This window comes from Maniola hyperantus, chromosome 15, assembly GCF_902806685.2.
Source record: "Maniola hyperantus chromosome 15, iAphHyp1.2, whole genome shotgun sequence".
Classification (NCBI taxonomy): Eukaryota; Metazoa; Arthropoda; class Insecta; order Lepidoptera; family Nymphalidae; genus Maniola; species Maniola hyperantus.
In genome coordinates, this window is record NC_048550.1 from 1,201,767 (window position 1) to 1,219,458 (window position 17,692).

General features: G+C 39.5%; 1 protein-coding gene across 2 annotated transcripts in view; it reads right to left on the bottom strand.

Moving 5' to 3' along the window:
• The window catches only part of LOC117988869 (uncharacterized), a 52,670-nt gene extending 40,098 nt beyond the window's left edge, over positions 1 to 12,572 (bottom strand). Inside the window, exons 1-2 of one of the 2 annotated variants that reach the window (XM_034976135.2) lie at positions 11,890 to 12,572; positions 1,081 to 1,907 (exon numbers count right to left, since the gene is read on the bottom strand). In XM_034976135.2, the coding sequence (XP_034832026.1) occupies positions 1,081 to 1,783 (703 nt within the window). In that variant the 5' untranslated portion in view covers positions 1,784 to 1,907; positions 11,890 to 12,572. The remainder of the gene's footprint in view (positions 1 to 1,080; positions 1,908 to 11,889) is intronic. The other variant, XM_034976137.2, reaches the window with a different exon arrangement.
• Between the last annotated feature and the right edge of the window lie 5,120 nt (positions 12,573 to 17,692).

Below are 17,692 nucleotides of genomic sequence, written 5' to 3' on the forward strand. Positions count from 1 at the left end.
CACGTCTAAATCTATCTAATCCACATCTATCCCTTTCATAATGTTGCTTGCGGAAAAGGAAAGCACTAGATTTAGACCTGTTAATTTAGTTTAGTTTATAAATTGTGTACTAGAGAATCGGCCCCAATGACAACCTTACCAATTTAATCCGTCCCAATGTTCCAGGCCTGATAATGTCGACCTTTATTTATGTCCAATATGCTGAATTACATATTTTATGAAATATTTTCCCGGATTCTTACCCGGGAATGTCCCGAATTTTGGATATTCACGTAATACCGTTGAAGTTGAATGCTTGTCATAATAAATTACGAATTCTACCTATATGATGCCATGTTGAATCTGTATATCCAATATCCATACTTTCATACTCATCAGTACGCATTTTATAAATGCGAAAGTGTGTTTGTTTGTTGGTTTGTTGATTTATTGGTTTGTTGGTTTGTCCTTTAATCACGTCGCAACGGAGCAACGGATCGAAGTGATTTTTTGCATGGGTATATTTAAGGACCTGGAGAGTGACATAGGCTAAGTCGCGGGCATCAGTTAGTAAAATATTATGTATAACTAACTGATGCCCGGGACTTCGTCCGCGTGGAATTAGGTTTTTAAAAATCCCGCGGGAACTCTTTGATTTTCCGGAATAAAAAGTAGCCTAAGTCTTAATCCAGGGTATAATCTATCTCCATTCCAAACTTCATTCAAATCCGTTCAGCCGTTTTTGCGTGATTGAGTAACAAACATCCAAACATCCACACTTTCGATATAGTTTTAGGTTTAATTGTGTAGTTTAATTTTAATTTAGTTTGTAACGATGGGGGTGGCATATAGATTATCTGTAAAAGCCCCTTACAAAATAACAGATTAAAAAAAAAAAATCCACACTTTCACATTTATAATATTAGTAGGATTTAATCGGCCCGCCCCCGTTCGGTACCTACCTCATTAATTTTCATACAAAACCTTGTATATGCATACTCTTGAGGTTGAGTTCTCTGTGGGGATTACATAACAAAAAGAGCGCTTCTTTCCGCGGATAGGGTATAAAAATGTAAAAAAAGTTGAAGAATGTTTACTCACTTGTGTCTGGCGCCAAGTCGTTTTCAACATTATGAGCGGTGATGTTAGCTAAATTGTAAGCACTTTTATTCTCATTCATATTCGACGGCTTTAGAACCTCTACCAACTCTACATAGTCCACTTTCCTCAATACATCTGTGCTATTTCTATGTCTTTTATCTATATTATTAACACTGAATGCACTGTCTTTCGCAGTACCATTTTCACTACTATTTATCTTAGCAGCGATTAAAAATTCAAATCTAGGCGTATCTACTAACTCAGAATCGTGTCTGAATAGGATATCTGTTAACATTCCTTCTCTGTCTGACTCGGAATCTATCATTTCTTCTAGCAACGGACTTGATATGTTTAATTGTTTTTCGAAAGCTCCTTGCTCGTTATTAGGTATTTCTAGTATACTAACTTTGTCTTGTTTTTTATTATTCTTTCTTGAGAACGCTTCGTCTCTATCTTGTTCTGCGTTGACGATCGCCTCCATATTTGTATTGGAATTTTTATTCGTCTCTTCCGCCGTTTCCTCTTCATCGGCAACTATAAGCGTATCGGAATTAGAATCTACTGGTATATTAAAACTATTATTAGAATACCCCATAACTATATCCGTTGAATTGAAATTAGAATACGGTCTTGAGTGTACCAAATCGGCTGATAATAGTGCATTTAGTAAGTAGAACATTAGCTTTAATTTCACATTCGTCATATTTCCTCCAGCCTCGCCGTCTCTAGTCAAATATTTTTTGCCATTTTCTGTTTGGAAGAGAAAAGTTGGAGGTTGTTCTAGTTGTGTTACACCGTTTTCATTCCATCGCAGTCGTGCACCCAATCTGCGAACAAAGGAAACTATTAACACACAATTAGTTTCTTCATAATCAGATTTTAAGCTACTTTATGATTTACATTAAAACTTGTAGGTAGCTTGTCACGGGAAGTGGTCATTACGAGAAGTGGTCATAACGGGAAGTGGTCATTACGAGAAGTGGTCATAACGGGAAGTGGTCATTACGAGAAGTGGTCATAACGGGAAGTGGTCATTACGAGAAGTGGTCATTACGGGAAGTGGTCATTACGAGAAGTGGTCATAACGGGTAATGGTCATTACGAGAAGTGGCCATAACGGGAAGTGGTCATTACGAGAAGTGGTCATAACGGGAAATGGTCATACGGGGATTGGACATACCGGGAAATGGTCATATCGGGAAGTGGTCAAAACGGAACGAAACGGTCAAATCAGGTTAGAATTATATAAGCAGACCCTGGTTGGGCAAAACCGATCAAGTACGTGTCGGGTCATTTTATAAGTTGGTCGAGTATTACTCGTTAGCTTGTAAAGATAGATATATAGATAGATAGATTATATATAGATTGTTATTATTTTCTTTTTTCATGTTTAAACCTAAGTTCATCTATATGTAAATGTCACTGAATGGTAATGGCATCTCCTGGCTGGGCGGAGCTGTAAGTTAATTAACTTTATTTAACAATAAATGAGGCAAGCCTAGTCAGGTGATGACTAACAAGTCAGGCGTAGTCCTAGTCCTAGACCTAGACCTAGGTCGACTTAATTGTTATTATTTGTTCTTTATCTGTATTATTAATATTTTTCTGTATTCCTTATGTAATTTATGTTAGCACTCAGCAACTTAAAGGCAATATAATTTATGATTTGATTTGATTTAAAGCCTACTTAGCAGTGATAGTTTCCCCATGCATTAGCACTTTGTCGAGCTGAGCTAAACCGCGAAGGGAGGGACAGACGGATGGACTACGCGCTACTCTAAATATACTTAGGATAAGAATAAAGAAAGTCGACGATACAATGCTAGGAATTTCCCTTGATTTGGTCGTAAATCAGCGTTATTTCGTCCATTAGTTCCCACATATTGCTCGCCGGACGTCAACTTGCAGTAAATCACCACGGTCCACTGTTGCGCAATAACTATAATATGTGTATCACTACCCACACTATAAACGTAAAAGTGTGTTACGGCCGCTGCTAGCTACTACCCTACCTGCAAAGCCGCATAAATAGATATAAACTTTTAAAGTTGCAATTTGCAAAATATATTATTACAAGCTTATGCTCGCGACTTCGTCAGCGTGGACTACACAAATTTCAAACCCCTATTTCACCCCCTTAGGTGTTGCATTTTCCAAAATCCTTTCTTTGCGGATGCCTACGTCATAATAGCTATCTGCATGCCAAATTTCAGCCCGATTCGTCTAGTAGTTTGAGCTGTGCGTTAATAGATCAGTCAGTCACCTTTTCCTTTTTTATATATTTAGATTGCTTAAAACGTACGTAGCTTCAAAAAGTTAGAAATGCGTGCTGGACCGAATCCCAGAGGCCCCCGAATGGAACCGACAAAACGTCTTAAACACTAAGCTATCACTGCTTTTGGATTAGGAATATAGCTTGTCCAGTAGTTTGAGCTGTGCGTTGATAGATCAGTCAGTAAGTCACCTTTTCCTTTTAAATATTTAGGTGTGAAGTATCTAATTAAATTGAAGGAAGCTGCTTAAGCACCTCTGTCAACAAAGTAAGTAGGTAACTAATGAAAGGCAATCATTATGGCCTCCTGGGAGTGAAAGGTCCACAAAAGTATAATTTGAATTTGAAACATGAACGAATAGCGACATAATCAAACTTTTAAATTGACTTGCTATGCATAGCATTACTAGAGTCCTACGCCCTTCGGGGTTTTATTTTTTGTTGATTTATTGCTTTGTTGGTTTGTCCTTCAATCATGTCGCAACGAAGCAAAAATCCACGTGATTTTGGCATGGGTACAGTTAGTTGAAGACCTGGAAAGTGACATAGGCTACTTTTGATCCCGCAAAATTAAAGAGTTCCCACGGGATTCTTAAAGTTACATCCATGGACGAAGTCGCGGGTATCATCTAGATTGTAATAAAGGTAACTACAAATTCTAACTAAGATTTGGCCTACCTTTGAGCATTTCGGCAATGAAAGTGTATGAATTTGTTAGTGATTCTCTCAAATTGTTATACTTTTAGGTTTAACTATGTAGTTTGTAAAAAAACAGTATGGACAGCTGTGAAAGCCTAGTGGTTAGGACGTCCTCCTTCTAATCGGAGGTTGGGGGTTCGATCCCGGGCACGCACCTCTAACTTTTCGGAGTTATGTACGTTTTAAATACTTAAGTGTCACTTGCTTTAACGGTGAAGGAAAACATCGTGAGGAAACCTGGATACCTGAGAGCGAGTTCTCCGTAATGTTATCAAAGGTGTGTGAAGTCTACCAATCCGCACAAGGCCAGCGTGGTATACTATGGCCAAAACCCTTCTCACTCTGAGAGGAGACCTGTGCTCTGTAGTGAGCCGGCGATGGGTTGATCATGATGATGTAGTTTGATTTTAATTTAGTTTGTAACGAAGGGGCTGGCATATACCTAGATCATCTGTAAAAGCCCCGTAAAAAATATGTCAGATAAAAAAAAAAAGATTGGGCCTAATTATGAAAACGGCTCCTCTTTGAGTGGCTCCACATCAACTATGCAGTACAATAATTGGCCTCGACGCTGCAAGTTTGATGAGAGACAGGTCGCTTCATAATTCACGTTGTTTTGCCTAATAGAACCACCCCTAAACTAACTGATGTACCGTAGAAATGTAATCTGGGAAAGCATTGCAAATGAAAACCATCTATTTGTAATATAGACCCACCCTAGCTCCGCTCGTTGGAACTTTTGAAAATCCTGTCTAAATGGGGATCTACGTCAAAACTAATCTACATACTCTTCACTTCTCTGCCTTCCTTTCTCACTCTGAGAAGAAATCCGTGCTCAGTAGTGAGCCGGTGAGGGGTTGATGAGTGTTGAAAGAGCATCATTGAGTGGCTCCACATCAACTATGCAGTACAATTGCCTCGACGACGCTGCAAGTTTAATGAGACATAAGTCGCTTCATAATTCACGTTGTTTTGCCTAATATAACCAACCCTCACGTAACTAATGTACCGTAGAAATATAATCTGGGAAGGTATTGCAAAACAGAAATATCTATCTGTATACATAACTACATAGCTTTCCCACCCCGGCTTTGCTCGGGTCGAACTTTTTAAAAGTCTTTCTATTGGTACGGAACCCTAAAAACGAACACCATTTCCTAAAAAATTGTTGTCTTTTTTGTTTTTAGGGTTCCGTACCTCAAAAGGAAACAAGAAACACCTATAGAATCACTTTGTTGTCTGTCTGTCTGTCCGTCGTGTCTGTCAAGAAAACCTATAAGGTACTTCCCGTTGATCTAGTATCATGAAATTGGGTAGGTAGATAGGTCTTATAGCACAAATAAAGGAATAAATCCGAAAATCATGAGTTTGTGGTGAAAATTGAAAATACTAATTATTTATTCGTTCATGAACACATTAAATATTTTTTTTGTGATGTAACCACAATTTCACGATTTTCGGATTTATTCCCTTACTTGTGCTATAAGACATATCTATCTACAAACTTTCATGATTCTAGGTCAACGAGAAGTACCCTATACGGACAGACAGACAGACAACAAAGTGATCCTATAAGGCTTCCTTTTTTCTTTTTGGGGTACGGAACCCTAAAAATATGACCACGAGACCTGAATTTTTTAAACTTGGTTAAAATTGGAAAATAATAAAATACAATTTCATATAGGGAAAACAAGGCAAAAAGTGATTGGTACGTCGGACGATACCGCCCCTCTATTGTATTGTAATTATTATGTTTCCGACTCAGTGACTTGAGGCAATATCAGCGCAATATTTCATTGCACTAGCAGGGTTCCATACCCCATAGTGCCACAAAGCAAAAGGATAGATTTGCCTTGTTGTTTGGTGGGAGACTTTGGCCGTGGCTAGTAGGTTAATAACTAATCGCCAAGCGATTAACCGCCGCAGAGTCGCTAATCGTTACTTAAGATTGAGTTAAAACGAGACAGATTTATGTGAGAGATATAGCTCTATCTCGTTTAACTCAATCAAGCGACTCTGAGTACAGCTGTTAGACGTACAACCTGGAACAACAAGTATACCTAGCCTAGTGTCCCCGGGATGCAAACTTAATCTGCAAAATGAAAATGAAAATCTGTGTACCGAATTTTGTCAAAATCAGTTAAATGGATGGGCTGCGAAAAGCTAGCAGACAGACAGACACACATATAAAATTAGAATGGATATGGATGTGTTTTTGTTTGCTACGACAACTTACCTAACTTTGTTTCTACGGTACCAACTGTTTTGTGTTACGTATTGACTATTGCATATTATGTACTTTATGTAAGTAGATAATACTTAGATACTTTTTTTTTTTATTGATCACGTAAATTTCAATAATACATTTTAAAATAAACAGTTCGCCATCCTCTAGAAACTGTTGAAGTTTATGTGAGGATGGCGATTATGTGACTTACACACACAGGTCTATGAAAATAGGTCAAGGGAAAACTTAGAAAAGGCTTTTTTCTTAGAAAGATATTTATATCACGATTTACTAAGAATGAAGGAATCCTACCTACGCAAATACTTATAATAAAAGCTGTACTTAAAACTCGCAACTTTGCAGATTAATTTCAGGAAAGCTCCGAAGTTTATTCCGATAAGGGGCTTAAAAGTTTACGTTCCGGGAGCATGTCCTATAAAACCAGGAAAACATGTTTGATTTTTAAAATTTTGCAATTGAAAAATATGCGCTTTACCTTACCTTACCTTAAAATTTACCTTTAAATTACCTTAAATTCAACTAAGTTTAAGAAAGCATGTGACGACGTGAATTTTCAAAATTTAGGGTTCCATACCCGAAGAATGCGGACGGAACCCTATTACTAAGCCTTCGCTGTCCGTCCGTCAGTCTGTCAGCGGGCTAGGTATCTCGTGATCCGAAATAGGTAGAGAGTCAAAATTTTCATAGAATGTGTACAGTACCCGGCAGGAAATATTGTACATACATCGACCTTTAGAAAGAGATAGCGGTTTCGTTGTCTTTGACGTTGAGACCGACAAAACGTCACATGGGTGTGAGTGACAGAGACAATGCTCAACGAAGTCGTAATCTCTTTCTAAAGGTCGATGTACAATATTTCCTGCCAACTAATCGTTTCTATGGCCATTATAACAACAAATATAAAAATTTCAAAATTGACGCATTGAAAATTTAAAAGAAAATCATGTATAATGTTACGGAATGCCCTTCATATGCGAGTCCGACTCTCACTTGGCTGATTTTTATATACTTACCATAACTTACACTAATCTAAGCGTAATCACTGGGTGGTTCCAGTGTAGAGTTTAGGAGTATAGTCATAATAACTATCTGGATGCCAAATTTCAGCCCGATCCGTGCGGTTGTTTGAGCTGTGCGTTGATAGATCAGTCAGTCAGTTTTTCCTTTAAGCAAACCCAGAGACAGAGAGTTCAAATGTCCGCCTCCCACTTCCGTCATTGCGAGACGCTCATATAATGGTATCAATGAAACCGCAATCATCTATTGTCATCCAATAAAACGTGTCAGCAGACTCAGGTCTTGAAGCACTGAGATTTTTTTACTTTACATTTCACACGGGTCGGAAGTACCCGGGAAATACTTGCCGTTGTTGAAAATTTTTTTTTTTTTATTCGTATAAACTTTTACAAGTTTCAACTTTGCACCCACATTACACAAGACGAGGCTTTTGAGATGCCACTGGTGTTAACTCATCACACCACGGTCTAGCGGCAGCCGGAATCCAGCGGCTCCCTGCGTGTTGCCAGTGATGACATAGAGATCTGAGACATGGCTGACTATATATCTCATGATTTTCCGCGATAAAAAGTACCTACCCACGCAAAAAATCGCGTCGATCTGTTGCTCCGTTGCGACGTGATTGACCAGCACCACACTTTATAATATGAGTAGTCAAGTATGAAGTAGTTAAGTATCATCTTAGACTGCATCATCACTTACCACCAGGTGAGATTGCAGTCAAGGGCTAACTTGTATCTGAATTTTATAAACATACCAGAAGTGAAGTTAAATATTAACCACGACATACAGCGGCTTATCGAGAGTTCTGCCTTTCATAATAACCTTACTGCAATATTAACTTGATTAGGGCACAATTGCTATTGAAACCACTCAATCAGAAATGCGACCTAAACACAAAAGCATTTAATAGTCGAATAAGTCTGTGGGTGAACACAGACTGCCTTAAGAATCATCTAACACTCGCTTTTATACCAATCGATTCAAGATGGTGATGCAACACATCACGTGACGTCTGTCAGAGATAATTAATTATTATAAGTGCGCTAACAATTTAAAAAAAAGTAGTAATTTTATTTTAATTCTTAAAATCGACTACACAATTTTCTTTTCAATTTTCTTGGTAGTTTGCACGAAATATTCAGAATTCCCTCAGCCATTGGCAAGACGAAATGAGATCTTTTGAAAGGCAATCGCTTTCCGGCTCCGAGTGGCGGAGTGGCGACTGAACGAGACCATTTGAAAATCAAACAAGTTGCTTTTAAGATGCCCTCTTCCCTCTCCGCGCTACACAATGAGTGAGACTTAAAAGCTGTTAGAATTTAGCAGTAAATAACAGCTAAGTACATAAGTAAGCAAGTAAAAGCAGTGATATCCTAGTGGTTAGAACGTCCGCCTTCTAATCGGAGGTCGGGGGTTCGATCCCGGGCACGCACCTCTAACTTTTCGGAATTATGTGCGTTTTAATTATATAAATATCACTTGCTTCAACGGTGAAGGAAAACATCGTGAGGAAACCTGTATGCCTGAGAGTTCTCCATAATGTTCTCAAAGGTGTGTGAAGTCTACCAATCCGCACATGGCCAGCGTGGTAGACTATGGCCAAAACCCTTCTCACTCTGAGAGGAGACCCGCGCTCTGTAGTGAGCCGGTGATGGGTTGATCATGATGATGATGATGACTTAAGTAAGCTGTATAGAGAAATCTATAATATAAAAATGAATCACAAAATGTGTTGCTCATCGCAAATGTCGAGAACAGCTGAACCGATTTCGTTAATTCTTTTTTTACAATAGATATTCCTTGAAGCACGAGGATGGTTCTTACGGAGAGAAAATTTTAAAAAGTTGCCTGAAAAATCGACTGTTAGGCGGTACGAAGTTCGCCAGGTCTGCTAGTGGAGAAAATATTTGTACGCTTTAGGGATGATTTATGCCAACACGTGGCGGGCGCGGGCCGTGCCACGGACGAGGCGCGGACGAGGCACGGATTCAAAACAATATCACGAACATTTTATATGAAGCAGTTTATGCTTCAGCGTAGGTACCGTGTCCGTGGATGCCTCTACTGACAGGAATGATATAGGCTACTCTTTATCCCGGAAAATCAAACAGTTCCCACGGGATTTTCAAAAACTAAATCGACATAGACGGTCGCGGGCGTTAGCTAGTCCACTATAAAGATTTTTTTTTATCAAATACAAATTAGCCCTTGACTGCAATCTCACCTGGTGGTAAGTGATGATGCAGTCTAAGATGGAGCGGGCTAACCTGGAAGGAGTTTGACAGTTTTCATTAAATGCCCTTGGTTATGACCTTTGGTTCCTACACGGCATCGTACCGGAACGCTAAATCGCTCGGGGCCTGGGGGCACGGCTTTGCCGGTGGGGTGGTAACTAGCCACGACCGAAGTCTCCCACCACACCAAAAAGATATATGACTACGGAAGTATTCTATTTGTTTTACGTTTATACGTGAATCCCTTACCTATCTTCCTTTACCTCCATCAGATCATTGGATGTTTTTCAAGTACTCAATCATCATCATCATCTCAATCCATCGCTGTCCCACTACTGAGAATGGGTCTCTCTTAAATGCGAAGGGTCATAACTCATAAGTAACATAATCCAACACGCAGCCCAAGTACGCATGGGCAGACTTCACACATCTTTGAGAACATTGTGGAGAACTCTCAGGTATGCAGATTTCCTCACGATGTTTTTCTTAATAGTTAAAGCGATATTTATTTGCTTAAAATGCAAATGCACGATTGGGAAATCGAACGTGCAAACTCAAACTCAAAGCATTTATTCAAAAAAGGCACCATTGTCACACTTTTTGATTATCAATTGTTGAATTATTAAAATAATGTTGTAATTGGGTATTTGACTACATCAAAAATAAATTATTAAATTTAAAACTATAGCTACGAGGGTTCGAAACGCACCCTAGTCTGAGAAGAAGCCCTCAACAAACTCAGCCGGTTATTCTTTTTATTACCACTAACCTATCACCACGTTATCTGAAGAACCTCTTACCTTTTTATACTTACATCGTTTTCAAGTAAACGCGGCCTGAAGATGAAAGGTAGTCAGCTGGCGTTTGAAGAGGTGTATAATCGAGTGTCGAGTGTCGCTAGATCGCTTTATGATCACTACGACACCGAGCGCACTATCATCCCAATCAACCTCAAGATGGAAGACTGATTTTCTAGAGTGATCTTGTACGAAAAAAACCAGCCAAGTTCTGTACTGCAGTCGTATTTTCTGGACATTTTGGACGATAAATCAAAAACTATTAGGTATGCATGAAAATAAATAATTTAAATCTGTTTTAGAATGTACAGGTCATATGGTACCCCACTTGGTATATTAATCTTATTTTGAAAGTTGAAAATACTAATTATTTGTTCATGAACACGTTTTAATTATTATTTTTTGTGATGTAACCACAACGTGATTGAAGGACAAACCAACAAACCAACGAAACAATAAACCAACAAACAAACACACTTTCGCATTTATAATAAGGGTACTGAGGTACTGATTACTTTCATGTCATTTTCTCAAATCGCTTCCGGTTAAAGCGATTTGTTCTAAAATCAGCGAACCGATGTGCTCTTGGTCTTCTTGGTCTTGGTTCTTGGTCAGACTTAACACATCTCTGAGAACACGGAGAACTCTCAGAATGGTTTAGGCCATACTCTGCCACGCTGGTCCAATGCGGATTGGCAGACTTCATACATCTCTGAGAACATGTAGAACTCTTAGGCATGCAGGTTTCCTTCATCGTTAAATCAAGTGGCATTTAATTGTTTTAAAACGCACATAACTCCGAAAAGTTAGTGGTGCGTGCCCGGGATCGAACCCTCGACCTCTCGAAAAGAAGACGGACGTCTTAACCACTAGGCTATCACCGATTCCCAATTGAGACTTTGTAATTTCTACATCGTACCAGATGTGCTTGTCTTGGTGACTTCGGTTGTGGCTGTTTACTGGCCTACTGGCACAGCCGGCCACCAAGCTATTTAGAGAGATAGAGTTGTTGAACAATCATCATCACCGATCCACTACTGAAGACGAGTGTCCTCTTAGAATGAGAGGAATTTAGGCCATAGTCCATTACGCTGGCCAAATACGTATTGGCATGCATGTTTCCTCACGACAAACTACAGTCGGTCATGAACTACAATATGAGTTCCTAGATGACTATATTATGCTCAATAGTCAATATTAAATCTCGTGACCCCTTCCCATTAATTTCATAGTGTTAGAAATTATTATCTTAATGGATTATTATTAGATATATGTTAAGGTAGGTTGGTAAGCTCCCAAATTCTTCGCATAACCACAACGGGACCCTAAAAGTACGCAGATATTTTCTTTAAAAAATGTAAAGGTTTGTCTGAAAAGACTCTTCGAATAAGTTGTTACATACTGCTCAACCATAATAATTTAGGGTTGTATACTATAAAATATATTGCACATGATGAATATACCTATTATAATTATGTACAAGTTATTACTTTTAAAATTCAGCGCAATTAATTAAAATATACCTATAATTCTACTTACCACTTCCTTCATTATGAAAAAAAATCCTTAGCAACCACTCCCCATAGTGCGACCTTTGGATTTAATTAAAGAACACAAAAGAACTGTCAAGTTTAACACGTCCTTTAAAACCACACACGCTTTATAGGCCTTCATTCACAGACCTTCCCACAAAAAAAGTAATCGTTCGCTTTTTAAAAATTACTGGATCAGCTTTCGTTCAAAAATATCATATCACTGAGTTTAAGTTTAAAAAAATAATGTCACATTGGGTTTTTTATCAAGTAAAGATCGGATATCGAATTTTTCGCACAGGGAAATTCACGTCACGGGTCGTCCCGGTGCCCGGGTTCGACGGGTTTCAGAGGCTGACTCGCGCCGGTCGCTCGAAGCTTCGTACACTGCGCACTCTCTTGCGTAACTATTGTTGCAAATTAGATAATTCCACGGGATGTGTTACATTTTATACATACAAAATATACATAAGTATAACCATTTCCTTTGTTATACATCAAAATAATCATGAATCGTGAATTAACTTTATTACTTAGTACACAGAAGTCCTCTGCTGTTGTATGATAATAATAATAGTTCGTGAAGTTAAACTTAATTTCCTAAATAAACAAATTACCTACGTAATTTAAGCCAGATCCTAGTCTGCTGTCCAAAAAATCGTGTATTTTTTTCTAAAATCTAAACAACCTACGCAGCTTCGACCGCCCCACATCTTTCGGGAAAAGCTTCATAGCGCAAGCGTAAACTGGGAAATTAGAGAGGGAGGGTAACAAAAATCACATTGTAAAGAAAGAGATGGCTGCCATTGGAAGTGACTGCAATAATCCACTCAATTTGTTGTCTAGGCACGTTCGAATTTTAAAAACGATGTCTTTATTGTAACAGTTTTTGTTCGTTTAGGTACCCCTATTTTCCGCATTTTGCTCTGTACTTAATAATTTACTTTTGTTTTTTTTTTCATTATTAAAGGTGTGTTTAACTTGCTTTAAAATTTTCTCGCAACAGAACTGTTTGAAATAATTATGAGGTAACTTAGTTTCAGTACCTAACTTAATTTCTCAATCTCATTTCAATAATTTACTGGAAAAACATGAAACAACTCAAAATCAGAATATTATGCTTTTAGCTTTATGAAAATTCGAAAGTTACCTGACGCTAATTGTGATTCCTTGTTAAATCTTCTGACTGACTTATATACAACGCAAAGCCTAAACCGCTGGTCCTAGAGACATGAAGTTTGGATGGTGTGTTCTTTGCAAAGATTAGGTATCTACTAAGAAAGGATTTTTCGAAATTCTACCCCTAGCTGGTTTAATTGGGGGTTTGAAGTTTATGTACTCCACGCGGACGAAGTCGCGAGTATAAGCTAGTTGCTGTTATAATGGAAATAGAAATACCTACATACTTATTCTGTGACTTCAACTCTCTACCTATTACAGTTCACGAGATACAGCCCGCTGACAGACAGACGGACAGAGGAGGCTTAGTAGTAGGGTCCCGTTGGCACCCTTCGGGTACGGAACCCTGATAATAACGACCTTTCAATTAGTGCAACACAGCTTTTAAGTTGAATAAAATTAAACCATGTTTATTCAATGGTTAGGCCCGGTATCCACCTAAGCGGAAAGGAGAGGAGATGCGTTCAATCAACCAATCAGATTTAAAATAGATGACGTGAAATAAATTATCACGTCATCTTTTAGAAATCTGATTGGCTTACTGTACACATCTCCTCTCCGCTTCTCTTAGGTGGATACCGGGCCTTATTCAAGCCGGTGCAGAAATAATATTTATTTCGGCGGTTTCAAGTGTTTTTTCACGAAAATTATAATATTCAAGGATAAAACACTCTTCGGTTCTTACGGTAGGTACTCTTATTCAGCTGAAAGTATTTTTTTAATTTTTTACCATTTTTTGATATTTACCCGCAGTACGCCAGATAACGCTGGCCATACACGATCAAGTTTACCAGTTAAGTTTGCAGCGAACTTGAACGGCGACCAGTAAACTTGACGGTGTATGGCCACTGGCTACCAGTGTGCATGATGTCATGCATACTTGACGGTGTAGCTACCTATGACTATAATCATTATCAATCCATCGCCGGTTCACTACAGAGCACGGGTCTCCTCTCATAGTGAGAAGGGTTTTGACCATAGTCTTCCACGCTGACCATGCGCGGATTGCTAGACTTCACACACCTTTGAGAACATTATGGAGAACTCTCAGGGATGCAGGCTTCCTCACGATGTTTTCCTTCACCGTGATATTTAATTATTTAAAACGCACATAACTCCGAAAAGTTAGAGGTGCATGCCCAGGATCGAACCCCCGACCTCGATTAGAAGGCGGACGTCCTACCCACTGGGTTATCATAACTTCATTGTCAGTTGTTGAATTTGTAAGATGTACCTAATAATGATACCATCCTTAGCTATTCTATGCTATGCCCTGGTGGCGGACCTAACCTATTTTTCAAGTATACCTACTCCGGAAAACTAAAAGAGTTCCCACGGGATTTTTAAAAATCGAAATCCGAAAAAAAGAAAAGAAGTCACGAACATCACGTAGGTACCTATGCCTTTCTAAATAAAAGAAAAAGGTGACATCAACACACGAGTAGATATTATAGTCCAGAGGGGAAGCTTCACATTAGCTCACGCACACTACGACGTGCCACGGACGCCCCGTGCGCTCAGTTTGGCGGCAAACGGAGCGTCCGTGACACGTCGTGGTGTGCGTGAGCTGCGCTAGAGTGAGTGAACCTACAGCCAGCCGCTAGTATGAAGCTTCCCCTCTGGTCTATATATCTACTCGTGTGACATCAACGCACAGCTCAAACTACTGGACAGATCGGGCTAAAAGATATACATGTAGCCACTTATTATGACGTATACATCCGCTCAACCATAAGCTGGAGTAAAAAACTACTTTTTACCCCAGAAAATTTGAGTTCTCACGGGATTTTTAAAAAACCAACTCCGCGCGGACGAAGTCGCGAGCACTATGTGTACAAAATATTTATATTTGTATTGAAAAGCTCGAGCAAAAGCGATCTTTTCACTGCAGCCAGGGGGGAAATCTTTAAAACTAGGTTAGAGCAAGCATTGTACAGAATTACAGCTACTCGTGCCCGCTAGGCGTAACGAGTTATTAAATACTGAATTCTCAAAACAACCACAACACTGCAAAGCTGGTAAGTAATACTTTACAAGATATCATGAAAAAGTTACTTCTTATTTGCGTTCAAACATACTAACCTACCTCTACCATTTTGTAAGGTAATTTTTTTAATAGAGATAGCGAGCAAACGAGCAGGCGGATCACCTGATATTAAGTGATTACCGCCGCCCATGAACATTTGCAGCACCAGAGGAACCGCCGATGCGTTGCCGGCCTTTTACGAATTTGTTGGTCCGCCCCTTGAATAACCCCATGTTGTAATCTAGTGGGAACACCGCCGATGGGAGTTGGTTCCACAGTTTGCACGTGCGTGGAAAGAAGAATCTGGCACAGCGGACGGTCGAAGTGCACCAGACACCTAGGTGGTGAGGGTGAACATAATTGGTTTTATATGAATTTTTGATCTTCCTGGTGCACTTCTTCACTGCATCGAAAATCGAAATTAAACCATTGTGAGGAAACCTACGTCTGCCGCAGAACCGATGGCCGTTGGGGCAGACGTGTTCTGGAGACCGCGTATAGGCAAGTGCACTGTGGGACGGCCTCCAACCCGCTGGACTAGTAGGTAGCGGGAAGTGGGTGGATGAGGAAGGCAGGATCGTGTGTGGTGGCGCGCTCTTGGGAAGGCCTATGTCCAGCAGTGGATGCAAACAGGGTGATTGATTGATTGATTGAGGAAACCTACATACCTGAGATTTCTCCTCAGATTGTACCTATATCAAATATTTGAAAAGAGCAACCGCCGAGTTTCTTGCTGGTTCTTCTCGACAGGAAAGGCATTCCGAACCAGTGGTAGATGCATCCGACTATTCGTAAGTACTTGTAAAAGTTTATACGAATAAAAAAGATTTTCATTTTCATTTTCATTTTCTCCATAGTGTTCTCAAAGGCGTGTGAACTCTGCTAATCCGCACTTTGCCAGCGTGGTAGACTATAGCCAAAACCCTTCTCATTCTAGGAGGAGACCCATGCTCTGTAGTGAGCATGGGTTGATCCCATGATGATGATGGGATGATCACTATGTCCAGCTGTGGACGTCTATTGGTTGATGATGATGATCATATTGCCCTTGACCTTGCTGGTTCGCGTTCATAAAGATTTATGTATCTTCCGACACTCGTTACGTTGAATTGGTTCTGACAGTCTGACAATACGTCACCTGTTTGCCACTTCAGTTCTCGAAGACTCTCTGAGCCCCTACTCTGGGTTTTCATCGCTTTTTTATAAACTAAATCTAAATATATCTAAATCTAATCGAAATCTATATATAATAGGAAACCGACTGACTGACTGACTGATATATCAACGCACAGCTCAAACTACTAGACGGATCGAGCTGATATTTGGCATGCAGATAGCTATTATGACGTAGGCATCCGCTAAGAAGGGATTTTTTAAAATTCAACCCCTAAGGGGGTGAAATAGGGGTTTAAAATTTATGTAGTCCATGCGGGCTAAGTCGCCAGCATACCTTTGTAGAGGTATGCTTTGTAGAGATCCCAGTCGTTGAGACCGACAAAACGTCATATAGGTATGAGTGACAGAGACAAGACGCTCTACAGAGCCGGAATCATTCTAAAGACCGATGTACATTACTTTCTGTCGCGTACTGTAAAAACGTATGGTAGGGGCAAAAGGTACAATAAATCATCAATTTGCAATCCGCGGACGTTGAGATTGGCCCCAGCCAGATGTAGCCGAGTTGAAGCGATTTAGCATGATTGCTATTCTGTCAACACATCTTTTGCACTTCTCTGCCACCCGACAAATATTCTGCGTACCTATCTCAATATCACGGGATTTTTGAAACACTAATCAAAAGGGCTCTTGCCACCATAAATATTCCTAACGTATTTTTCATTAAGAAAAAACTGAAACCACATGAACGAAATTGCGGGCCTACTTGGTACATAGCTAGCGATAGCTACCTACTCGTGGGATCCTGGAGACGGAAATAGACTACTTTCGGCTTTAGAACAAAGAGTTCCCACGGGATTTTGAAACCCAAAAAAAAAACATGGCCGAAATCGCGGGCGGCGGGCATCATCTAGTACATTTACTCTGATAGAATGTAGTACCAATAAAGCCGCTGGGGTAACCTTCAGTCTGTTGTGTAGAAAATAATTGTGTTTACCAGAATAACTATAGTACGCGACAGGTCAAGATGGCAATCGAGGAGGGAACGCCCCTCACACCCGCACAGCGCGCGCTAACCCGGTGCGGGCGAGTGCGCAAGTGACGTGTGGATATGCGGCGCGTCCCCCAGCCTCATACCCCGATTGCCATCTCGACCTGTCGCGTACTATACCTATCTAAATAGAGCTTGACCTATTTTTTATTTACCATTCATATTTTATTTAACTTTTATATTTTTTTAAGACGTACCTATTCACTATTCATGATACAAATCTTTTTAATTCATTCAGCAAAATATTAATAAATATACAAAACAAGTATAAATGTACCAGAGTATGAATAAACGGTTGTTGCGCTTAGGCTTGTAGAGAAAATATCGATGTTTTTGGCGACTTATATTTTCGATGTATCGATATAAAATATCAAGTAGGTATCGAAAACATTTTAAAGCTATTAAATATCACTTGCATTAACAATGTTCCCAAATTCT